This window comes from Trichechus manatus, unplaced genomic scaffold, assembly GCF_000243295.1.
Source record: "Trichechus manatus latirostris isolate Lorelei unplaced genomic scaffold, TriManLat1.0 scaffold00054, whole genome shotgun sequence".
In the NCBI taxonomy this organism is placed as follows: Eukaryota; Metazoa; Chordata; class Mammalia; order Sirenia; family Trichechidae; genus Trichechus; species Trichechus manatus.
Window position 1 is genome coordinate 11442011 of NW_004443990.1, and position 26630 is coordinate 11468640.

General features: G+C 45.0%; 1 protein-coding gene across 2 annotated transcripts in view; it reads left to right on the forward strand.

Annotated features, from left to right (window-relative positions):
- Positions 1 to 26630, forward strand: part of CA10 (carbonic anhydrase 10) — a 543166-nt gene that overhangs the window by 498176 nt on the left and 18360 nt on the right. For both annotated transcript variants that reach the window (XM_004377910.1, XM_012555979.1), the window contains exons 6-7: positions 17913 to 18008; positions 23266 to 23338. In XM_004377910.1, the coding sequence (XP_004377967.1) occupies positions 17913 to 18008; positions 23266 to 23338 (169 nt within the window). The remainder of the gene's footprint in view (positions 1 to 17912; positions 18009 to 23265; positions 23339 to 26630) is intronic.

The window sequence follows — 26630 nt, forward strand, 5'->3', positions numbered from 1 at the left end:
CCGGGGTTGTTTGAAAATGTGTGGAAAGGATTTGGTGTTGTCACTAGGATGGGGGGGTGGGGACATACTACAAGCAATTACAGGAAGGTTTCCAGAGGTGCTGAAGGCCCTACACTGCATGGAACAGTCACACACAATGAAGATTTGCCTGGGTCCAACTGTCCACAGCTCCCCGGCTACAAGCAAAAGGAAGGCTGGATTCCGACCCTGTGTTAACTTAGCCAGTCAGCCCAGTCGCCAGTATCCATAGCGCCTTTTCTTCTACTTCAGTGCGGTGTGTCTTTGTGGCTCCCTCTCTCTCTCCTATGTGACATGTAAAAACACCCTGTGTCCTCTGGCATTTGGCTTCATTTTAAATTGCAGTGACTGGCTGGAATCAACATAGCCATCCTGGATCGTTCAAATTATGTAGTTACTGAATTACTGCGTTTGTGCTTTTCCACATAAGTATTGGGGCTTTCTTGGTATTTTTGCCATGTATTTTCCAGTAATTGGATGGCCTGTTAGCTTATTTCTTGGAATAAGCTAGTACTTTTGCGTGCTTGCCAAAAGTTGTTTTGTACTTACTACTCATCTTTTATAATCTTCTGAAATATTTTTTCTGGTTATTTAGAAGTCTGTTTGGAGTCTCCCATACCGCATAGTCTGGATTGATACATTGTTTTCTTATCTCTCTCTCTCTTTTTTTTTTTCCTTAAGCAAAAAAATCACTAAATAATTTGTAATGGCTTTTTGATAAAAACATTTAGAAAGACGTTTGAATTACTTTTAGGTTGTCAGGCACCATGAAGTAAGACATGGTACTGAATTTCAGTGATCTGATTCCAGGATTTGTAATACCTGGCGCCCTAAGAACCTGAGCAGCTTCTGTTATTATTGTTAGATGCCATCGAGTTGATTCTGACTCATAGTGACCCCATGTGACAGAGAAAACCCATAAGGTTTTCTTGGCTGTAATTATGGAAGCAGATCACTAGATCTTTCTCCTGCGGAGCCACTGGGTGGGCTCGAACCGCTGACCCCTTTTGGTTAGCAGCCAAGTGCTTAACCATTGTGCAACCAGGGCTCCTTGAGCAGGTTCTAGAAGAGCAAGAATAGGGGAAAGTTGGCAGACAGCTGGCAATGTGATTTCCTCCGCCACCACAGCAAGGAAATGTGTTATGGTAGAGGGTTGCTTCTCTCTGTAGCTTTTTGGTTGAGTGAGCTATGCCAAAAGCAAATATGACATCATCTCCATCCCCTACCTCTCTAGTCACACCCTCTCCTCTTAGAATTTTTTATGAATTTCCATTGTTACTGGGATGAAAACAAAACTTCTTTCCAGGGACTCCAAAACTCCATGTGGTCTGGTCCCTACCTCTTACTCCTGGTTCATCTTACCCTCCTCCCCCTCACTGTCTGGGTTCTAGCCTTTTCCTATGGCTCACAGTCTTCCATGATGCCACAGGGCCTTTGCACGTGTGCTTCCTTCTGTCTCTGAGGTCTTCTGCCTCTTCTCATCACTAGTGCCCAGCATAGTGCCTGACACATGAGACACAAATAAGTGTTTGTCGAAAGAATAAATGAATGAGGGCTTGGGAGGTGTTATGGATTGAATTATGTCCCTCAAAAATACGTGTTGTAAATCCTAACCCTTATACCTGCAGTTATAACCCCATTTGGGAATGGGTTTTCTTTGTTATGTTAATGAGGCAGTATTAGTGTAGGGTATGTCTTAAACCAGTCACCTTTGAGATATAAAAAGAGCAGATTAGGACAGAGAAGCAAGCAGAGATGGAGGACGACAGATAGCACACCACATGAAGATCACCAAGGCACCAAAGAACAAGGATCTTCCCCAGAGCCAACAGAAAAAGCCCTTCCCTAGAGCCAGCGCCCTGAATTCAGACTTCTAGCTCCTGAACTGTAAGAAAGTAGATTTCTGTTTCTTAAAGCTACCTGCTTGTGGTATTTCTATTATAGCAGCACTGGATAACAAAGACAGGAGGTAATTCTCAGGTTCGGGGATGTGGTTTTGTTTGGCTTTGGTTTGGCTTAAACACTATCAAATGGATAAAGCAGAGGTAACAAACTGGCAGCCGGGAGGCCCGGAAATTGTTTCTGGCCTGCAGACCTGTGTTCCTTGTCTACAGTCCCTACCTTGCCCGTTCTTTGGTTTCTACAGCCTGCCTGGCCCTGTAGTCATTCCTTTTGCAACCCCAGGCATAAACAAGCTGCCTCCTGAACCTTTCATTTAAATACTTGGTTTCAGTTCAATGTAATTTAATCGGCTTTGATGGAAACAACAGCCCACACTGCCCACCAGTGCTCCTCTGTGTTTGAGAAGAATCGCAAAACACTGGTCTTTGAAATCTGCATGTTTACCAGATAAAGACCGGGAGGTCTAAAAGGGGGCAGTGACTGGCTAACACCCAACTAGCAAGTGGTGGAACTGTCATTTAAAACCCAGTCCCATTGACTCCTGGCTGGGGGCTCTTTCTACTCCTCACTCCAAGAGTCAATCCACTGTCCATGGTGTTTCTGTATAGCATTTAATGGCTTTGAAAGTGTGTATTTCTAGTTATTAAGTATCACACTTTATGCAATTAATGTGTACCAAATCAAGCCTGGTTTTATGAACGTTCTGTCCAAATTGCTGTGCAGCTTGATTTACAAGAGGAAAGAAAACCCTCCCCTCTTATCTAATAGATGCCGTGTTTCTGTTTCCCATTAATATGACATGAGAACACTCATCTGAAGTGACTCTTCGGAATTAACACCAACTGAAGAAGAGAATAAGGGGGCTTTGGCAAGCAGTTTCCTTCCTCTGTGGGCGTTTATGGCCTCAGTAACTTATAGGAGGCAGATGTGACTAATTAATATGGCATCAAGCTCTTTCTAGAGTTCTTTGTTTATAGAGTTGGAATCTGAGAAAAGTGAGGGCCTGTTTCTCTTTGTCTGATGGTCTCCTTGCTCTGATCTGAGAGCCTGGAGTGACAGTCTTGCCTCTGTGCTTTGCCTAATTTAACAACTGTTATTGCCCACGGGAGAGTTCCCTGGTGGTGCAAACAGTTAGCGTGCTCAGCTGCCAACCAAAAGGTAGGAGGTTCAAGTCCACCCAGATGTGCTGCAGAAGAAAGGCCCGGAGATCTACTTCTGAAAGATCAGCATTGAAAACCCTATGGAGCATAGTTCTCCTCTGACACACATGGCATCGTCATGAGTCAGAATCTACTCAATAGCAACTGGCTTTTTTAATTGCCCTTGGAGGAATCTCACTAAATTCTTCAGATGAGTTTTTTTCCTCTGAAGAGATCGTCTAAGAATCTTCTCTCTGCCACGCGCCCCCATGGCTGCTCCCACTGGGATACCTGTAAGATTTATTTATTGGCACTCCAAAGAGATCGAGTGTTGAGTATTCCACAATTTTTAGAAAAAAAGAAATGTGTGTGTATGTGTGTAGGGGTGTGTGTGTATACATACAAACACACATTGCATTACAGTTTATAAGGGATTTTCCTTCATGCATTTGTTCATTCAGCAAGTATTTGAGTGCTTTCAATATGCCAAGCATCAGGCTATATGCTGAAAGTACCACCAGGTGTCTATCCATTACCTTTATTGATTCCTTCCCAAGAGCCTAGGAGGCACAAGCAGTTAGCCCCATTTTGCAGATCAGAAAACTGAGACAGGAAGATATTAAATGATTACCTGAGGTCACAAAGGAAGTAAGGAGCAGAGCTTAGACTCTGGGTACCGGAAATTAGGATTCTAAGTCCCTGCGCAAGCTGGTACAACACAGCTGCCCCTTATTAGGAAGGAGAGTTCGGTTTCTACTCTGTTTCTCTGTGGTTACCAAAACCAAACCCATTGCTGTTGAGTCGATTCGCACTCAAGGTGAACCTATAGGACAGGGCAGAACTGCCCTATAGGGTTTCCAGGGAGCGGTTGGTGGATTCTAGTTAAGGAAAGGTTTCTTAGTCAAGCCTTTGGTGCGTATCTACTACATGGCACCTATCAATAGTCATTTCCGCAGGATATTTGACAAATCACATTTCTTTTCAACTTAGTTTGATTCTAAACTGATGTTGTGAGGTGCCATCGAGCAGATTTTCTACTCATAGCGACCCCATGTGACAGAGTAGAACTGCACCATAGGGTTTTCTAGGCTGTTGGTTTTTTGGACACTTAACAGGAGCAGACTGTCAGGTCTTTCGGCCACGGAGCCACTGGGTGAGTTCAAACCACCAACCTTTTGGTCAGCAGCTGAGTGCATAACCATTTTGTCACCAGGATGTCATACGTCTAAAGTAGTAAAGCCATTCATAATCTCAACTCTCACTTAATGAGTGTTTACTTTGTGCCAGGTACTGCATTTTAAGCCTGCTTTATCCCGTGTATGTACTTTAGATCATTTGCATGCCTTCTCATTTAATCATCAGAACTCTTTGAGTGATTATATAATTACAATTTTGCACGTGAAGAAACCGAGGCTCAAAGAGACCAAATAGCTCAGGATTTGAACCCAGGACATTTGACTTCAAAGCCAATGAACCGTCTCCACCTATGCCCTATGCTGGGGTGAATCTGAGACAATGGGGGTGTAGAAGGAGATAGGTGGACACAAGGGAAAGGGGAGCGTTAGCACTGAAGTCGGGGCTGCAGGATGGCAGCAAGCAGGGCATGAGTTAAAATCACCTGCAGTTCAAAAGGTCCCCACTAGACCTCACCGATAAAGCCTAGCAAGTGGCAGCTCCCTGGAGGTCGCTTCTGGGAGGATCGGGACCTCATTGTTGGAGATGCCTCCTGCTCTGGCTTTCAGCACCTTCTTCCATAAGAAGTGGGAGGGATACAGGTGCTTTGGAAAAAGGATCATAAGAGGAAAGTTAGTCTTCTAAAGGCGGTTGTTTCAGTATGTTTCAGGAAAAAAACATACAGAAGCAATGGGGAACATCCTAACTCAGTGGTTCTTTATATATATATATATAAGTTACTTTATTTTTTGTTGTTATTATTCTTGAGAATATACATCGCAGAGCATATACCAATTTAACGATTTCTACATGCACAGTTCAGTGACACTGATTACATTCCTCAAGCTGTGCAACCATTCTCACCCTCCGTTTCTGAGTTGTTCCTCCCCCACTAACATAAACTCACTGCCCTCTAAGTTTCCTATCTAATCTTTCGAGTTGCTGTTGTCAGTTTAATCCTATATAGATAGTTCTTAAAAGAGCACAAGGCTCAAGGCAAACGTTCTTTTCTGGTTAAGCTAAATTATTGTTTGGTTTTAAGTAAACTTCGGGGATGTTTTTGGTTTAAGGTTTAAAGATTATCTCAGGGCAATAATTTCAGGAGCTCATCCAGTCTCCATGGCTCCAGAAAGTCTGAAGTCTATGAGAATTTGAAATTCTGTTCTGTATTTTCTCCCTTTTGATCAGGATTCTTTTATAGAATCTTTGATCAAAGCATTCAGTAATGTTAGCCAGGTCATCCAGTTTTTCTGGTCTCGTGGCAAAGGAGGCAGTTGTTCATGGTTCTTAATCAAGGTATGAAAAATAGTCCCCTATTCTAGAGAAAGCTCTCTAGAAGATTCTTAGTGTGTGGTTTGTTTTGTAACAACAAAGTTCCAGTCCAGAAACCAATAAGAAGGGATGTGTTCGGTCTTTGCATCAGAGAAGGGAAAAGAAGGAGCATTGATGACTACCTTCTATGTGACACTTTAAATAGGTCGCCTCATTTATTGTACTTGTTTGCTTATACCCTGCCTACTTCCTGAAAGACTTCGTAGTGGGTTTTCTTGTTTCGTTCTCATGACAGTCCTTAGATGAATCCACATAGACAGATAAACTGAGGCAGAGTGGCAAGTAACTGAGGTCCCTGGGACAGAAGAGGCATCTGATGGGCTCAAAGCCTTGCATTTTCCAGCACCATCCATCACCCAAACATACCACTCTACATGTGTGCAAACTTCTGTACAACTCAGTAAAAAAAAAACACCTTGCTTTAAAATCCAAGTTTTTTATCCTCTTGGGGAAAAAAAAATCATATCTTGCTCTGGTTTTCTAAGTTGCTGTGATAGCTGGATCACATTTTGGGGTCTTGAGTTAATAAAATTATAGGCACTTGTTTTTGTTTTTAGCCATAATTGCATTCCATGTCTTAAAATGCGGAAAATCATCAGTCACCAGGCAGAGCAGCGATAATTGCCAAATCTTAGGGTGAGAATATGGGGTTGGTAAATTCAAACTGCATTCTTCTTGCAGACTGTGTGTGCTCTTACACATAAAGACAAACTTGTTAATGACTTTCTATAAATAAGTTCTAGCTTATAATTGTTGTTCTAGCAACAGCTGCTGGAATGTGGTCTCCCCTCACATATGAAACACCCTTCCTCTGCTTTTTACTTTTTTTTTGGAAAGAATGTATTTGAGCACTCGAAAATGAAGTGGGCCAGAGTGACTGTTTGGCTCTGTACAACCTTGAAAGAGAGAATTAACTTCTCTGTGTCTCCACCTTAGCCCTTTGCCTATATCAGGTACGAATGGATAAATGGGTGAGTTCCTCAAGGATGTGGAATACATAGCGTTCATCTCTGGATTCCTGGGGTCTGGCATAGGGTGGGCACTCAGGACCTATGTGTTGTCTGCAATTATAAACTCATTTGGGTTGAATGTGCCTTGTAAAGCTTAAAACCAGTTACCATGAAGTCAATTCTGACTCATGGCGACACATGGGCGTCAGGGTGCAGCTGTGCTCCATAGAGTTTTCAATAGCTGATTTTTCAGAAGTAGATTGCCAGGCTATTCTTCCCAAGTGCTTCGGGGTGCACTTGAACTGCCAACTTTCAGTTAGCAGCCAAAGGTGTTAACGGTTTGCACCATCCAGAGGCCGGGTAAAGCTTAAAGGGCTACAGAAATGTGCCAATGGTAATCATTCTTATTTAAAGGGACAGAAGAGGTTTATGCTTAGATTCTCTCACTGTGTATTTTCCTCCGATCTATACTTACTGGAACACTTACTGGAAATATATGCCATGAAAGATCTTTATTTCATCTCCCAAATTTGAATTGGAGCCCTGGTAGTGCAGTAGTTAAGAGTTCAGCTGCTAACCAAAAAGTCGGCAGTTCGAATCCACCAGCTGCTCCTTGGAAACCCTATGGGGCAGTTCTACTCTGTCCTATAGGCTCGCTATGAGTCGGAATAGGCTCGAGGGCAATGGGTTTGGTTTTGGGTTTTTATACTTACTGGAAAATATATGCCATGGAAGATCTTTATTTCGTCTCCCAAACTTGAATTAGCAGAGGTCAGCAAGCTACAGCCCACTGGCCAAATCCAGTCCACTACCTGTTTTGATAAATAAAGTTTTACCGAAACTCAGCCACATCCATTCTGTTATATTTTGTGTATGGCTGCTTTTGTACCACAAAAGTGGAGTTGAGCAGTTGTGACAGAGACCATATGGCTCACAAAGCTGAAAATATTTACTAGCTGGCTCTTTACAGAAAAAGATTGTCGACCCCTGAACAGAGACAGTCTGCTACTTCTAAATTATAGCGTGAGCTGCTAGGGATGCAGTCCTCTATAAAAGCTCCCACCTCTTCAGTGCCTGGGATACAGTGGGTGCTCCACACGTGTCTGAACGGAAGAAAATACATTGGAAACTGATCCAGGTTGGGAATGGGTAACACCCTGCTCAGTTTTCCATGGGAGAACCAACTCAAACTGAAGATTCAGAAGAGGGAGGCTGCACACACCCAACCCTTGTTTCTGTAGGAGTGGCAGGATAACAAAAACAATAATAATAGCTAATTATCGAGTGCTTACGACATGCCAGCCCCTAGGCTAAATGGTTAATATATTCTGTCTCATAAAATTATCACTGCAGCCCTGTGATGCAGTTAGTATTGTTACCCTTATTGTAGACGAGAGCCTTGGCTTTGCCCGAGGGCACCCAGTGGTGGAGTCAAGCTCTGCAATTCACAAAGCCCAGTGGAGTCCCTAAGTGGCACAAACAGTTTGCACTCAACTGCTAACCTAAAGGTTGGTGGTTCAAACCCACCCAGTGGCACCACAGAAGAAAAGTCCTGCCGATCTGCTTCCATTAAGATTGCAGCCAAAAAAAATCCAATGGAGAAGTTCTACTCTGTAACACATGGGGTTGCCATGAGTTGGAATAGATCGACGGCAACTAACAACAACAATGGAGTCCCTGGGTGGTGCAAATGGTTGATGAGCTCAGCTGCTAATAAAAGGTTGGAGGTTCAAGTCCACCCAGAGATACCTCAGAAGAAAGACCTGGTGATCTACTTCTGAAAAATCAGCCATTGAAAACACTGTGGAGCAGTTCTACTCCAATACCCATGGGGTCGCCATGAGTCAGAATCGGCTCAACAACAACTGATTGGTTAATGTGATATTTAGTTTTTTGGGTCCTATGAGAGATACTCTGCAGGTTCCTTAACCAGCTCCGCCAAGCACCTCCGTCTCCCTGTCCCTCAGAACGTCACATTTTATTGTATTATCAATAAAATGTGATAATACAATGCCAGCCTGCATTGCTTCATTTGTATGTTTAACAATCATTTCGACCTTGCTGCTGTTAATTTGTGCCAAGTACTGTGCTGGGTACTGAGGACATCATGAGGACCAATGAGATTCAGTCCTTGCCTTGCTAATGCTTAAAGTCATCAATTAATTCACACAATAATCACATCTTTCATGTCGAAATACAACTGGGATACATGTTTCAAAGGAGAAAGTGGGCACCATGAGAGTGGGTTATGGGGACCTCCCTCCGGAGGTGACCCTTGAGCTAAGATCCAAAGGAGCTCATAAATAGGAGTCAGTCAGTTGCAGAGGGCAGGGAAGGCTGTTGTGAGCAGGAGCAGCGTGTGCACAGGCTGTAGGGTAGGAGGAAGCTCTAGGTAGGATTGTTGTTGCTGTTAGCTGCCTGGTCATGCACCATCCCCATGATCGGTTGCTGATCGGACTATTGTGAGCCATAGGGTTTTCACTGACTAACTCTCAGAAGTAGATCACCAGGCCTTTCTTCCTAGTCCACCTTAGTCTGGAAGCTCCACTGAAACCTGTTGAGCATCATAGCAACACACAAGACTCCACTGATAGACAAGTGGTGGCTGTGCATGAGGTGCATTGGCTGGGAGTCAAACCCAGGTGTCCCACATGGAAGGCGAGAATTCTACCACTGAACCATCAGTGCCCCCACCTAGGTCGGGTAAGGAGACTGAAAGAAGGTCACTGTGGCCAGAGCCCATAGAACAAGGAGACACAGTTGGAGAAGTCAGGGGTCACACAAGGTCCTGTACTCAGATCCGGGTCTTTATATTGAAGGCAATAGGAAGCCACTGAGGCATTTAAGCTGGAATAAGGGGATAATGGGAACCCTGGTGGTGCAGCAGTTAAGAGCTCGGCTGCTAACCAAAAGGTCAGCAGTTCAAATCCACCAGCCGCTCCTTGGAAACCCTATGGGACAGTTCTACCCTGTCCTATAGGGTCGCTGTGAGTCAAAATTGACTCCATGGCAACAAGTTTGGTTTTGGTTTGGAGAGGGTAATGCAGGAGTGGATTATCCAAAAGGCAAGATAAGCACAGTGTTTACCTTGCTTACCAGACCATCAGTAGTGAACAGTTTCACATTTTTTTCACCACATCAAAGATTTTGCTTCTAGATATGGCTGGCATCTGTCTCTCTCCCAACCCTACAGCACCTTCCTTCAGAAGCAAAGCCTCTTTTCAAATTTACAATCCATGCAAGGATGGATTACCCAGTAAGCAAGGTAAGCATGGTTTACTTGTGCTTACTTACTCATTTCACATATTTGAAATTGTTAACTACAGATTAGTAAGTAAGCACAAGTAAGCACGTGCTTACCTTGCTTACTGGGTAGTCGCCCCTGGAGTAATGTTAGCAGCCTGAGTGCCATGTGTGATCTTCCAGGACAAGACTGCTCATTCCTGAGTTCACCAAGGGGCTCCTGCTAGTGGAGCCTCATACTGAGAAAGGCAAAGTAAGGTGTAGATGTCAGGGTCTGAAAACACAGCTGGTTGGTTGCTCTCCCAAGGCGTGAGGGGCCAGCAAGCAGCCTCAGTCATGCACTGGTGATTCACCTCGCTCCTGCAAAGTGCAAACTCCTTCTGAGTCCTTTACAGCAGAGGCTGCTCCCGGCCTCACCCTTGACAAGGGTGGCTGGTGACTGACGTGGCAGTTTGCTTGCAGCTGGTCTGTTTATCTAGGAAAGATGATTATTTGTCTATTAGCTCGAAAGCCGAGGTACTTGTCACAAAGGCCAGTGTTTGTCAGGCTCCTTACTGTCAGTATGGGATGTAGAAGAAGCTTTGTCCTTGGTCCTAAGAGACCAGGATTCTACACACAACTCTCCATGGACCTTAGAATGGAATCCAGCCCCTCTGCCATGACCTGCCAGGTTCTCCACGGTCTGGTCCTGCCAACCTGTCCAACTTCTCCCCGTGCCCCTCTCTTTCACTTAGTAGTTGCCCAGTAAACATTTGTTGACTGCATGAATGTATGTGTGATCATATGATCTTGGGCAAATCACAGCCTCCCTCCGATCTTCATTTTCTTCATTTTTAAAAGAAGTGTGCTGGCTTAGGTTTTTTCTGAGGTCCCTTCCAGCACTAAGACTCCATGAAATGGCATGAGACATACAGAATTGTGTTTCATTCAACAAACACTTGCTGACATCTCCTCTGAGCCAAGTTCTGTGACAGGCACTAGGGATATGATGATGGATATCCCTGCTCTTGAGATGTTTCTCCAAAAGTAGAGACAGACACAAAAGAGAATACCGTCAAAATAACATGGTGCGTGAGTGTGAACTCTATAGTCATGAAAACTGGGCCGAATCCCAGTCTACCCCTTCCTAGAGCAAATAACATCTTGAAGGCCTGGTGTCCCCATGACTCAAATGGAGACAATGGTACTAATTCATGGAATTTTGTAAGAATTTAATGAGGTGATGTTACTGCTGGCATTGTCTCTAGCAACAAGAAATGCTCAACAAATGTTGGCCATTTTGATGATGATAACGATTGACTAACGTTGACAATGATATTCAGCACTGGTATGACCATACCCATTGTCTATGGTTCATGTCTGTTCTGATCACCCAGTGCCCACACCACTCTGTTTGTAAAATATTTTGAACTTGCCCCCTGAGTAAGGCACACACAGAGAACCATGGGAGCAGGGTGGAGCTGCACTTGAGCAAAGGCAGTTCACAGAAGGTATCCTGGAAAAGATGAGGCCAGAGCTGAGCTGTGAGGTAAAGAAGGGCAGTCAAGGCCCCCTCTGTCTCCACTCTACCCTCCTACAGCAGCCAGAGGGATCTTTCAAAAATGCACATCAGATCAATTAATTTCTTCCTGACAACCAATGACTTCTGCAGGAGGGGACAGAAAAGCTGGTAATAGGGAACCCAAGGTCAAAAAGGTAGAGTGTTGACATGTTGTGGGGTTGTTAACCAATATCATAAAACAATATGTGTACTAACTGTTCAATGAGAAGCTAGTTTGTTCTGTAAACCTTCATTTAAAGTACAAAAAAAAAAAAAAAAAAAAAAAGCAGTGACTTCTTATTGCATTTAAAATAAAATAAAAATTTCTTACTGTGTTCTACAAAGCCCCGCATGAGCTGGTCCCATCTTGAGCCACCTTCACTCGTCCCTGACCACACTTCCGCCACTTGTTCCTGCCCCAGCCTCTTGGCATGGACCGTGCTCTCTGCCAGCAATGCCCTTCCCTCCCATCTTCCCATGCCTGGGACCTCTTCATCGCCAGAACTCAGCCCAAATGTCACCTCTCCAGAGAGGCCTTCCCTGCCTGATGTTGTTCCCGCTCCCTCTCCTTTCTTTGCCATGCATTCTCTAAGCCAAGATCTTGCTTTGTTTCCTGCAAAGCACTTGCCAACATCTGCAGTTACCTCTAGGAGAGCAGGGACTTTATCAGTCTTGTTCCCACTGGCTTGGCACATAATTGGCCCTCAAAGATTTTTTTTGATGAATGAATTCCAAGTTTGTGTAAAGGATTGAGGTGAGGCAGCGTGTTCTGAGACGAGACCCACAAGGCTGGAGCTCGTACCACACAAGGATGAGTCACAACCAGGTCACAAGTACTTAGATACAGAGAATGCACTAGATCATGGCACTGTGTCCAAGCATCATGAAAAGCATCACCATCTTATTTCTTCCTCTAAGAGAGCCATTTCTCAGTCTTGCATTTCCAGAAGCTTCTCTAGGAGGATGCCCGTCTGAATTAGGAAAACGTCAAGATTATAAAATAATTTCCAGTAATCCCGGTTTAGCTCTTTCACATGGTAATTCCAACTAGGCTAGCGGAGGCCTTCAGGGCATCTTTGTAGTGACTAGCCAAGCTTGGTGTTTAATTAGCATGTCGTCATTAGCCCCAGAAGAGTTTGCTCTCATAAGGTGTGTCAGCATGTCCCCTGCAATCTCAGTTGCCTCACACACTTGCTCAGTAAACCAAACGATCACTTAACTGATCACTTATTTCATGTCAGGCGCTCTGATTATCCTGAGTAAGCCCCAAAGTTGGAGCTCAGTTAAATTACACCTTAGCTCCCATTCCAAGTTATTCAACGTTATGACTTCATGGGATCTGAATTTAAAAGTGTTATCTATAAGTGGTGGAGTCCCTGGGTGATGCAAATAGTCAATGCGCTTGGTTGCTAACTGAAAGATTGGCGGTTTAAGCCTACCCCGGGGCACCTCCAGAAGAAAGGCCAGATGATCTACTTCCAGAAAATCAGCCATTGAAAACCCTGTGGAGCACAGTTCTGCCTAGATTTGCCATGAGTGAAATGGACTGTATGCAACTGGTTTTATAAATGGCAAGAAATAGTCCATGGGCATCATTTTCAGAATCCACCTGCCGATCAGACACTCTGTCCCTGGCAAGATCTGATTTGCATATCACTGCTCCTGAAGAGCAAATTAATGGCAAGACAAGCAGCAAACCACCACCGTAGACGACCCACATCCATACACATTGGGAGTGGCTAGTGGGCATGGGCACCACATTGGCCTGGTTGGGGAACAGCTGAGCCAACAGCTGCAGGAACCAGTCACTGCCACAGACGAGAACTGGGCAGCGGGCAGAAGGGAAGCAGCACTTTTTCATAGTCAAGCCCCGTTGTTGGCACATGAACTGGTATAGGCCCCATGGCACCTTCCTCTCTTCCCTTTGATGCCCAAATTATCTTCTGATGTGTGGGAACAAGAAGCCTGGCCACTGCTGAGCTGCCCCCTGGACTCTTGGTGCTCTTGGCTGCTCTGTGGCCTGGGAGTCTCTTGGTGCTGCCGCCCTCCCCCGCAACACACACATACATTCAATAAACTGCACAGTCCTGTGGATCGTAGCTCTGCCTTAATGGCACCACCCGAAATGACACCCTCCTCACCTCCAGTTTTTCTCTGCGCCAGTCCCCTCTCTTGTAGTCCATGCTGATTATTTCATTCTTCCGGTCAAAACCCTTCCATGGCTCACCACCTGATATTTGAGACCTCCTATGATCTGGACTCAGCCTGTTTCCAGCATACATGATGTGTGTACCTCTTGGCCTAGTCAAACTGAACCCAAGAAGAGCTAACACCCAAACAAAACAGCAGTCTGCTAGCAAGCAGCGCTGGTGGCAGAATGGTTAAGTACTTGGCTGCTAACCAAAAGGTTGGTAGTTCAAACCCACCAGTCATTCCACGGGAGAAAACACCTGAAGATCTGATTACAGCCTAGGAAGCCCTGTGGGGCAGTTCTATCCTATCATCTAGTGTCACTCTGAGTCAGGATCAACAGCACACGACAACAGCAAGGAAGGGATGGCTACTGAAGCCAGTCAACAGTATCTGCTAATCCAGCACTTCTAGAACTTTAGTATGTCGAATCCCTGAGAGTCGTGTTAAAATACAGATCCTGAGTCACGAGATCTGAAGTGGAGCCCAAGATTCTGCATTTCTAACAAGCTCCCAGTTGCTGCTGCTTCTGCTGATCCCTAGACCACACACTGAGTAGCGGAGCACTGTCATCTTATTGGCAATTGGTTGGGGGACGAGGGGACAGTGGAAAATGCTGTATTCAAAATAGCTTTATTATAAGAATATGTACAAAATCACCATTTTTGTAGATCAAAAGATGTATTTCATAAGCTTCAGCCTAATACAACAGGCAGCTCATCAACCAACTCCTAATAGAAACTAAAGATCATGGTATCAGAGTCTTAGCCAACCTGCCCTGGAACAAAGAGGAGGCAAGACTTCCGATCAAAATTCTAAATGTTTCAACTCGAGTTTAAAGCAGAGCACAGCCCCCATCCCTATACCTGCCAGCCCCTCTCTCACAGCCCCGGCCCCAGCCCCAGCCAGAATCCCACCCTATGGGGAAGCTCATAACCCTGGAGACTTCTTCCTGCCATTTTCTGACTTACAAGTTGGAGAGAAGGGTAATTCCACAGGATTGCCTTCCACTTCCCTGCTCTCCAAGGCCTCGTTCTCAGAACCTGCTGACATTTCAAGGCATTCCTTGATGCACTGGCACGTCCCTGGGTGGTTTTGTAGGTCACCTGGATCAGGTGGGAAGATCTTAGCAGATGGCAGGGGTATGTTTTGATTCTTATTAAGAAGCTGCCTCCACACGGAAGGGAGGTGCAGCAAGTCCCCTGTGGGTCCTGGTTCCTCCACATGGCATCCCTTTGCCACCTCCACAAAGTCTTGGCTGTGTGTGGGTTGTGGGTGGGGGAGGAGGGTGGTCGATGAGCACAGACCTGATACACCTGCCTGGTGTGAGTCCTGCATAGGCAGGGCGCAGTCACCAGGCCCTGTGGTTGCCCTTCTGATGGCAGAGTTGCTGCTGTATAACCATCTGCCTCCATTGGCAAAACTCACAAGAAGTGAAAAAGCAATAAGCAAAACAGGATATTTCAAGAGCCGCAATAATGTGTGCTCCCTCCATTAGAAGCTCCACTGATTCAAGATGCTCAGGATATTCTCAGGTTCTAGGTGCCATCCAACTGAGTGGGCACTGATGGCATACTGATGTTCACTGATTATGTTCCACTGTTCTCAACTCCAGCTGCCCTCCATCTGGAGAGATTTTAACAAATACCAGTGCCCAGTTCCCACCCTAAACCCATTAAATCAGAATTAGGGGCAGGCGTGTTTTATTTTTTTAATTGTGGTAAAATATATATCACATACAATTTGCCTTTTTAACCATTTTTAAATGTACAATTCATTGGCATAAATTATACTCACAGTGTTGTGAAACCATCACCACTATTTATTTCCAAAACTTTTTCATCATCCCAAATAGACACTTTGTACGCAATAAGCAATACCTCCCCTATTCTCTTCCTTCCCTAGTCCCTGATCACTACAAATCTACTGTCTGTCTCTATTCATTTGCCTATTCTGGATATTTCATATAAGTGGGATCATGCAATATTTGCCCTCTTTTTGTGGCTCATTGCACTCAGCATAATGTGTTCAAGGTCCATCCATGTTGTAGCATGTTTCAGAACTTCATTTCTCTTTATGGCTGAGTAATATTTCATTGTATGGCTACACCACATTTTGTTTATCCATTCATCTGTTGATGGACACTTGGTTTATTCCCATCTTTTGGCTGATGTGAATAGTGCTGCAGTGAACGATGATGTACAGTATTTGTTTGAGTTCCTGCTTTCAAGTCTTTTGGGTATATACTCAGAAGTGGAATTGTGAAAAATGTGGCAGTCTGCTTCCATAAACATTACAGCCTTGGAAACCCTATGGGGCAATTCTACTCTGTCCTACAGGGTCGCTATGAGTTGGAATCGACTTAATGCAACGGGTTTTTGTTTTTGTTTTTTTTTAAACCGTAATTGGTAGTTCTATGTTTAACTTTTTGACTAACCGCCAAACTGTTTTCCATAAAGACCACCATTTTACATTCCACCAGCAATGGATAAGGGTTTCAGTTTCTCCTCATCCTGGGCAACACTTGTATTTTAGGTTGGTTGGTTTGTTTTCTGTAATAGCCATCCTAGCCCACTAGGATGCATGAAGTGGTACCTCATTGTGGTTTTGCATAGGTGGGTTTTAAAGGACCCCCAAGTGATCTGTGTGTAGAGTGAGGGTGGCAGACTACTGTCTTAGCCAAACAAGATGGCTTTTCAAAGATCAAGGGAAAGCACCTTTTTTTGGTCGTTGACTTTCTCAACTTCTAAAATACTCTGTTCATCACCTCCTTTTATTAATGCAATACAAGATATTGGTAACAATGAATACTCTGTCATACTTCCAGAGTCACAAATCACTTTTACATTCATTACCTTATTAGATTCTCAATCTAATACCATCAGCCTGTGAAAAAATGCTAACATCATTGCAGGAAGATACACACTGGTTTTGTTTCTAAGAAACAAAAAAATGGGAACAAACAAAACATCAGCAAGAAGATGGCTGACTATGTTATGGGGTGTTCGTGCAGTGGAGAAATCAACAGCCGTTAAGAGGACTTAGGTAGAGCTATATGCATTGACTTAGAGAGATAACCGTGAATTATTTTTAGATTAAAAAAAATCAAGTTCCAGAATCACATTGACAGATGATTTCATTTCTATTGTTTTTCAAACCTTGCGTGTGTGTATGATATAAAGCACAAAAAAATGTCTGGAAGAATATATTCTAAGCTGTTAACACTCATATCTCTTGGACTGGGATTGGACAGAAGTAGAGGGGGAACTATGACTTTTTTTTTACTTTTATATTTTTATATTTACTAATTTGTTACAAAAATTATACTTCCATATGTTAAAAAGAAAATTCCATTTAAAAAACCACAACTCTGAGATGAATTCCAAGGAGAGGCAATCATACCCATTTTTCAGAGGAAGCAAAAGAGGCAATGAAGTAGAATAACTGGGTGGTGTGGCTAAAATTTGGTGGGGCATTAATCTGAACATATGTTTCACAATTTAAAAAAATGGGTTTAAAAAATTTGGTGAAGTCAAAGGGAAAAACCTAGTTCACTGGAGCCCTGATCCAGGACTCCTTTTCCTACCCACTTGGCCTGCCTTACTGGAGCTCCATGGGCAGATTGCTGATCCTTGCTGGAAGAGGAAGAAGTTAAGTCCTGCACAACCAGATGACCCAGGGAGGCTGTCGTAACCAGAACGGTGCATCTTGCAGACTGGCCGGTCTTCTGGCAGAGCCACTGAGCTGACTCAGGACCTAACAAATCCCTGCTTGCCCCAAGGCTTCGAGGAAGACTGAGAGTGCCAGTGGCAGCTGTTGCTGCAGCCTGGAGAGCACGTCCGCCCCTGCAGGGCAGTTCCATTCCTAATCCGGGAAATTGACTTTATACACACTTTAGGGGTAATGTCCTGGGATGGAGCCAGAGCCAGATGGACCTGGCTTATTAAAGGCATGCTTGTTAACAGAAAACATTTGCAAAAATGTTTTGGTATTTTTGTATATGTCTATGCATTTACGTACATCTATATTTACATAGGAGCCCTGGGGGTGCAGTGGTTAAAAGCTAGGGCTGCTAACCAAAAGGTCAGCAGTTCGAATCCATCAGCCACTCCTTGGAAACCCTATGGGGCAGTTCTACTCTGTCCTATAGGGTTGCTATGAGTTGGAATCGACTCAGTGGAAATGCATTTGGTTTTTGGTTTTATATTTATATGTAGATATTTACATATAGATATACATCTAGATATAGCTGTAGATATGAATGTGAATGTGGATATAGATATAGATCTGAAATCACTTCAGTTAAAAGAATCCCTTTCCAGTTGTTCTACAATATATAGTTCACCCTTATGGAGGGGATATGCTGTGCCTCACACCTTTTAATGTTGGACTGTTGATCTTATTACTGCTTTTCTCTCCTGCCAGGTGCAGCTCATCCACTATAACCATGAGTTATATACAAATGTCACAGAAGCTGCAAAGAGTCCAAATGGATTGGTGGTAGTTTCTATATTTATAAAAGTAAGTCTTTTGCATTCCTTCATTCTTCTCTTCTTGTCCGCCCCACTCTAATCAGAATATTGGTTTACAGTTTCTATTGGACCTTAGAAACATGAAAAGTGGTGGCCCTTGATGTCCATGCCCAAGCAGAGCTGTAGCGTGGCGCCATGGAGATTGATGGAAAAAGGAGGTCTGCTTCCGTGAGATGCAAACACAGCGGGCTCCACTTCAGAGCATCAGGGCCCAAGGATTCAGGCAGCTCCTGCCCTAGAGAGAAAAGGGTGCCAGATCCAGGGTCAGGCTTCAGGTCCCACCTAATGCAGAAGAATTGTAGGGATGTAACGGAAAGGTGGAAACCCTGGTGGTGTAGTGGTTAAGAGCTACGGCTGCTAACCAAAATGGTTGGCAGTTTGAATCCACCAGGCACTCCTTGGAAACTCTATAGGGCAGTTCTACTCTGTCCTATAGGGTTGATATGAGTTGGAATTGACTCGACAGCAGTGGGTTTGGTTTTTCTTTTTTTGATGGAAGGGTAGGAGGTAGCTCACGGATGGCCCACAGGATTAATGGTCTCTCTGTCCACTGCCCCTTGGAAAAAGAGACGCAAGAGAAATGTGAGCTGTCCTGCCCCTCCAGGCACTGCACTAAACAGCTCCTTCCAGCTTCCCCGCAATTGCTCTGAGTATCTTCTTCCTCACTCACCTCCCTTCTGAGCAGCCCCAGGGGAAATACAGCAAAGACCCTCAATACTGACTTTATGGCAATCTAGGGAAGCATCACATCTTCCTCAAAGTCAAAGCAACAAATAAAATCTCCAACCGAGCAAATCCTAATTTGTTAAAAAAAATAATTACCTTTAACATTTTGGACGATGTAAAGTGAAGCGGGTATGCAAAATTAAAAAAAGAGAGAGCAAAATTGTCTTTCCAACTGGAATAAATAAAAAATAAAAAGCAAAAGCAATGTGTGGCAGTTCCAAAATTTGGCTATCAGTGCACTATCCCCTTGGGAAGTACCCCGATCAGCACTTGCAATCTGCCGAAGATGATCAGTAGAAACCCAGCCTAGCCACCTGGAAGTTTCAAGAGCTCTCACGATGACACCATCGTTTTCAGTCAATGGGCCCCCAGGGCAGCTCTAAAGCATTATTCTCTCTCCCTGCCCAAAACATCACCCTTTGCACCAGGCACTTCACCCTGCCTGGCCAGCCCTCTCCAGACCCCATACCTCCTCCTCAGTTCCTCTCCCTCACCTGGGCAGGCCTTTTTGTGTCCTGGCGGAGCTGCGTGTTGGGCAGGGGGATCTGTGACATGTTGCTGCCCCCGGCCACCACCAACCACATACTCCTCTGGTTTGTCATCAGCGAAGACAGAAAGGGGCATTTGGCCAGGGAAGCGTAGTTTTAGACTATCACGCCTTCTTAATAGCTGATTACACATCCCAAAGGAAATTGGAGCTGGCAGATCCTGCCCTGTACCTGCTCCAAATCTCCTGGCATCATCACAAACCCTGTCATGATGCACAGTAGATTCCAGAATGCCAGGCACTGTGGTGTGTACTTTACATATATTTTATCATTTAATCCTAATAAGAAACCTAGGGGGTAGGCGTTAGTGTCCCTATCATACAGATGAGGAGAGTGCTTTCAGAGAATCTTTGGCATTCTACCCAAGTTCACATAGCTGAGGAATCCAGGTCTTGCCTGACTTTAATGCTCGTGACCTTATTCACACTATGTTGCGTTGTGGTGGGGTGCCGTCAAGTCAGTTCCCCGTCAAGTCAGTTCCAACTCATAGGGACCCCATGTGACAGAGTAGAACTACCCCATAGGGATGTCTAGACTGTAATCTTTACAGCAGCAGAACTCCAGGTCTTTCTCCTGCGGAGCTGCTGGACGGGTTCCAATCGCCAACCTTTTGGTTAGCAGCCAAGTGTACCACCAGGGCTCCTTATTCACATTATATGCCTCCCCAAAAGAACTAAGGAAGCAGTTGAGGGGAAAAAGAGAGAAAAACACGTTTTAAAACACACCTTCCCCCATGCTATCCACAAGCCCGGGCCAATTCTTACAGCCCTAGTCCAGTCCCATTTACGGCACTGATAAACCACCGCTGAGTTGAGTCGGGGCCACGGGCACTGTCGTGAAGCCTGCAGACGTGTCGCAATATCCCATCACGTGTGACCGGAGCGCACCTTCTCCTAGCTCGATCTCCATAAGAACTTGATGGGGTCAGAGGGAAAATACCAGCCCTTCCATGAGTAACTCCCACAGGCCAGTCAGGCCTGCCCCAACAGTCCTTGTCTTTCAAGGGTTTCTCAGTCTCGGCCCTTGACTTTGTCTCACTTTGCTCAAAACTCCTGAGTCAGTGAATGTCATCCTGAAAGTGCAGGCACATTACGGCTGACAGGGTGATTGACAAGCGGGGAAACCAGCCTCGTCAACAGCCAAGCTACTGGCACATTTCAGGAGCTTTCTCAGAAACGCTGGCTCCGTGAAGATCACTGGCTCGTGGTCCAGACTCCCTGCTGCTTCCCTGTGGGCTGTTGGGAGGAACTTATGCCCGAGACCCTGAGGTCGGTGAAAGGATGGAGACTCCCTCCTGCATCTTCTCAGGCCAGGTGGCTGCTAGGAATGCTCCCTGTCTTCCCCTGAGCAAACCTGGGGGTTGCTGGCTACATCTCAAAATAAGCCACAGCATTTCTGTCTTTGGCCAATGTAATCAACTCCCAGCTGTTCCTCAGTGAATTATCCAAGCTGTGACTCGTCATTCACTCCTCCCAAAGCACCGACTGAATGGGGGACAGGAGCCAGTCCTCTGCTAGGCATTGGTACCCAGACCTGACGTGAACAAAGCCCTTGGTCTCTGAAGGTGCACAGCCTCTTGGTGTCATCTTCCCCCGCTTTTGACCTCTCTGCCTCCCTCCCCAGATCCCTGCAAGCAGGCAGGACCAGGAGATGAGAGGCCCCACACCCAGGTCGGCTGAGCCTAGGGATGTCACCCTTGTCAAAAACTGAGCCATCCAAGGGTTGCGAGTTGTTGACCAAAGTGAGAGATTTGTTTATCTGTGGGTTTTATCTACCTCTGTGCCCTGCCTGCTAATCCCCACCCTTTCCGTGACCACAGGGAACTGAGATTTGGCTGTGATTGCTGCTCAGTCACACACCACTGACTTCCCACTTAAGCTCTCTTATACCAAGTGCATATTTTATCCTCTCACCCACGCAGCCAACACACCAAAGCCCACAAATCATCTGTGTGTGCTTTGGAAATTTTTCCATTTTTTGTTAATCAGCTCAGAAGGGTCTGGTCCCAGCGTAAGCTCTGCCCAGACTCACCAGGTACCAGGAGCCCAAGGCATGTGATTAAGGGACACGGCAGATTCCTTACCCATCACAACCACATTTTTTTGGCTCTTCTATCATGCGGATGCATCAGCACAGACAGGAGGCTTCAAGCTACCTTGTAAGTGGCCACAGAGGATGTCAAAGTAGAAGTTGAGTTTGGCACTTAAGCTTCCGGGGAGCAGCAGTGTTTGATTTGAGCCTTTCTCCACAGGTGGACTTTTACCTCCTCTGTTTGGTGTGTGTCTCACCAAAACACACCCAGGAAACTGTGCAGAAAGAGACAGATGGAGGGAAAATAAACAGTCTGTGCTTTCTCCAAACTAAAAATTACCTGTTGCTTATCTAATAATAATAATCATCTGCTGCAATTTTCCCAACCCTCAGAATAAATCACATTTAAAATGTTGATGTGTCACAACATCCAATTAGCAGCTGAGGCATAAACTGCAGAGCAGAGCTGAGCAAGGTAGGAGAGAAATGACTGGGATGAACAATGGTACCTCCAGAAAGCCTGCGTTAAAAGGGGGTAGTTAAGAAAACAGGGTACACAGTTATGTGAGGGGATGTCACGCTCTCCAAGTGGTGGTTCCCTGGCTTAATCCTCTGGAAGCTTGGCTTATTCTCCCAAAGAGGGAACTTGAAGAAATGAAAGCATGGGCATAGAATGGAAACTGACCCCTTAACATCTGGTGCAATGTTTGGCCCATAATAGGCATTCAGTAAATAATGGATGGATGGATGCATGCATGGATGCATGGGTGGATGGATGCATGGATGGATGGATGCATGAATGGATGTATAGATGGATGGATGAAAGAGTGATTGATTGAATGACACGGTATATTCAATTCTTACAATAATGAGTAGTAATATAACAAGTTTCTGTATTACTTCTTAGAGATTTTTTCTATCTCTTGATATCTGTGTTGTGAGTACTCTTTTTCTCTCACTCTCTACTTAGGTAAATATCACCTTCCTAACATGTCACTCCCTACCCCCTACTTAAAACCCTTTGATGGTTCCCCATCCCTACAAAATAAAGTTTAAATCTCGTAACATTCAAAAACCAGACATGAGCTAGCCCCTGCCTACCTCTCTAGCCTCATCCTCCATCCTTCCTCCGTACCGTCAGCTCTAACTATACTAAAACACCGCAGTCCCCTGAACATGACTAGGTCTCAGTCCTCCATGTCCATGTACGATCATTTTTCCTTGCCCTTCCCCCTTCGTACTCTACCACGGAAACACTGCGTTAACTTCCACCCATCCTTCAAGAGTGAACTCATGCCTTAGCTCTTTACTCATACAGGTGAGTTGTGCTTCTTCTAGTATCATCATTCTATCATAACACTAAGGAACCCTGGTGGCACAATGGTTAAGTGCTCAGCTGCTAACCAAGAGGTTGGTGGTTTGAACCCACCCAGCAATTCCATGGGAGAAGGACCTGGTGATCTGTTTTTCATCTGCTTTTACACCAAAAAGAAATTTAAGATTAAATGTAAGAAAAGGCAATCAGTGAAGCATAGCAATCTCTCGCTTGCATATTTTATAATATCTGATCACAGCAGGAGGAATAGTTATCTAGTTGGATGTCTAAATCTTCCGTGAAGATTATGGCCAAGAAAACCCTATAGGGTAGTTCTGCTCTGTCACATGGGGTCGCTGCTATGAGTGGGAATCAACTCGGGAGCATCCAACAACAATCAACACTTTTAATGTTGCATTATAACCATCTGTTTACTTGTCTGTCTTCCTTCTCTGGACTGGCGTTTCTTTGAGACTAGGGTCTGTATCTTTCATCTCTGAATTTTCAGCCAGTTAAGTGTTTGGCACGTGGTAGGCCCTCAACAAATATGAATGAATACGTGAATGCATGGAGGTGATGTTTATTCTGGGATAGTAAAGACATTAATATTTTCTTTTCTCCCCTAGGTTTCTGATTCATCAAACCCATTTCTTAATCGAATGCTCAACAGAGATACTATCACAAGAATAACATATAAAAGTAAGTTTGGTTCAATTTTTATACAGCAACTGTTCTATAAAGGTTAATCCTGTCTGAAGGCAGGAAGCCAGAATGGATGATCTCCGAGGGCCCCTTTCAGCTTCATGATCCTTTAATTCTGTAGAAAGTCACTCTGGAGAGTCAGGGTTGTCTAAGAAGCAGCTCATTTCAAACAGAAGTCCCTGGGCTGTCTTTGTCATCCAGGCCTGTCTAAGGCAATAATGATTATGATGATGGTGGTCATCGTTATCCCATGGATTGGTAATGAGCTGGGGGACTCAGCTAGCCAACATGTCAGCTGGCCCACATTTGGGGCTTTGCCAGTTATGTGGTTGAAAAAGCTTCTACCAGGTACTTAGGATCCAACCTCAACATTTGTAGAGGCCCTCGGCCAGACCAGATCTCCCTCTCTGTGTCTCACACTCCCGTCCAGGTGCAGGCAGGAAGGCATCTTTCTTCATTCCCGCGTGTGACCCACTGATCTAGGGACTCTATCTAGTTTTCTTGGATTCCCAGGGTTTTTTAATCTTCAGTCTCCTTAAGCAGAAACGGGAGAACAGTGCAAAGTTGAAGGGGAAGGAAGAAAGAGGGTGCCATGGTCACCCACAACGATCCCAGAAGCTGCAAGGTTTGGGAAAGTTACGTGAAATAGCACAGACCAAGAGATGAAAGAAGCCAGTACAGGAAAAAAAAAAAAATTACCTATTTACGAGTGAGCGGGAAACCAGGATTCAAATCCTAACTTTGTCCTTAAGCAAGAAGCTTCTCTTCCCCACTTTGAGCCTCTGTTTCCTCTTCTGCAAAGTAAAGAAGGTGGACTTCAAGGGCTCTAAGTTCCTTCTAGGTCTAGGATTCTGAGTCAAGCAGCAGGTAAATAATGGCTTTAGCAATTATCAAAAACAGCATGCAAATATTCTAATGCCCCAACCTCCCTCGGCTCGCCCTTGACCAAGTGAGGGGCTCAGTTGTGTCCACGGCTTCTGCCTCTCAAGGGGATGTGCTAAAGACAATGTGAATGTTTGCAGGTCTCACTGTGGACTGCTTGAGGGAGGTACAGAGGACTTTCATTTATTCATTTGTTCAACGAACACTTTCTGAGCACCTGCCCCATGACAGGCACCACGCAAGGTTCCAGAAATGCAAAAATGAGCCAGACACCATCTCTACCCACCAGGTCCTCATGGCCAACTGTCCCTCCCATATGGAGAGGTGGGGCGGGGGTAATGAATGAATCCAGAGAGTCACACTCTGCCGAGACAGACATCACCTAGAAGAATGAATTAAATTGTCTCCAAAACCATTCTGTCCGTCCTCAACAGTATTCCAATGGCGTCCTCTCTAAGTACACACTTAGATTGCTCAGCTAAGGGAGATATTTCTGTCTCTTGTGTAAATAGCACATTTTTTAACTGCCTGTAAAAGATTATTATTCTTTTAACTTTTTTGATTAAAAAAGCATGAAAATTAAATAAAATGTTTTCAAATAATCTTGAATTTGCAGTTTAGAGACCATGAAAACCATGAAATCACACATTAAGCCCCAACACACAATCTGATTGCCGCTACAGAGTCAGTCATTCGTGGCACCTTCCCTACCCCCCACCCCCCCACCCCCACTGGTCAGGCTAATGTTAGGTGATGTGGCTGCTGCCAAAGATGAGAGCTTCCATGAGGGCCTGTGCATCGGGAAGGTGGCCTTCCTCAGGACCAGGGATCGATTCAAGTGCAGTGGGGGCTGGAGAGTCAGGGTGATAGATCTTATTGGGACCAAGGATGTATGGCAGTTTTGTGGCTAAGGAAGACCTCAACCTCATCTACCTCAAATGAGGGATCCCTGTTGGCTGCCATCCCCGTCGGGTCCATGGGAACTAAGAAGAATGCACTTGGGCCATGGCCTTAGTGGGCAGCATTATTAAAACACAAGATCTTCATTTGTTCATTCATTCATTCACTCCACAAGTATTTATTGAGTGGCTACTGGGTGCCAGGAAGTAGAGGGATCAATAGAACAAGTTTCTTGTCCATAAGGTGCTCACTGTAGTTGGGGACACAGACCTATCACAGTGTATCATATGGAATTGTGTAACAAGTAAAACATTACAAATATGAATGGAGCCCTTTGGGATGACAGAAAAGAGAATGGGCAAATCTGCTTAGGATTATAGGGAGAGGTTGCACAAAGCAGGTGCTATTCAAAGAGGGACTGAATAATAATTATCTGGTAGGGAAAGGAAGAAAAGAAGAAGGGAGGAAGAAAGGGAGGGAGGGACCGAGGGAAGAAGGGAAGAAGGAGAGAGGGAGGGAGGAAGCAAAGGGAGAGACAGAAGCAAATGAAAGAGCATTCCTAGATGAGGAACCGCATGGAGAGCATTAAAAGGACTGTGGAGAATTCAAAGGGAGGAACCTATCTTGGTCATCTCTTCATCTCAGTGCCTAACACAATACCCAATAAACCTTCACGAATACCCGAGTTAATGGGAGAAATGAATGCCCCCCTGGGGTAGTAGTGACAGGGGCAGAGGGAGTGGCAGGAAAGATGCTCTGGAGCCAGCTCATGAAGGGTCTTGATGCTGAGCTCAGGAGTGTGTGCAGTAGGCAGGCAGGCACCTTTGAAGAAATGTCCTCGCCACCTCTGAAGACATGCTCCTAGAAATGCAAATAGAAGGCGCAGGAGCACCCCCTCCTCCTCTGTCACTCACAACCTACACCTGGCAGGGCCAGAGGAAAAGAAAGGGGAACTAAAGCAAGATAAAGAGACCCTGGCCTGCATGGGGAGAGGTAACTGCTTTTGGCCTCTAATAACAGATATTTTATGCTCTTATACTCCAGCCTAGAATAATGGAGTCTCAACCTTTATCACATCCCCAAAGGGAGTAACACAGCAGGAATAATGATGACCCAATCCATAGGAATGGCCTAGACACATGCTATGCAAGACACTGGCAGGAAGGGATTGATTTGCTCGGCAGGAAACCCAAAGCACTGTTCCCTCTGGCTAAACTCCCCAAGGCAGCCAGCCTGCAGAAGTTTGGAAGGTTGGCTGGTGGCAAGCAGGGGAGTTTCTAGAACAGAAGTCATTCGCTAGGACACAGCCACTGGGTGGAAAACACGAGGCTGGAAGTCTCTCCGGTGGCTCTGCAGGAGGCAGCAGGCTATGCTGGCGTCAGCCCGTGAATTCAGGTCAAGATGAAGACAAGGCCACCTGCACAGTGGCACCTCTCCGGAAAACCTGCTTCCATTCTTCTAGGTAAGACAGAGAGAAAACACACTCTCCTCTCACCCTGACCACCCG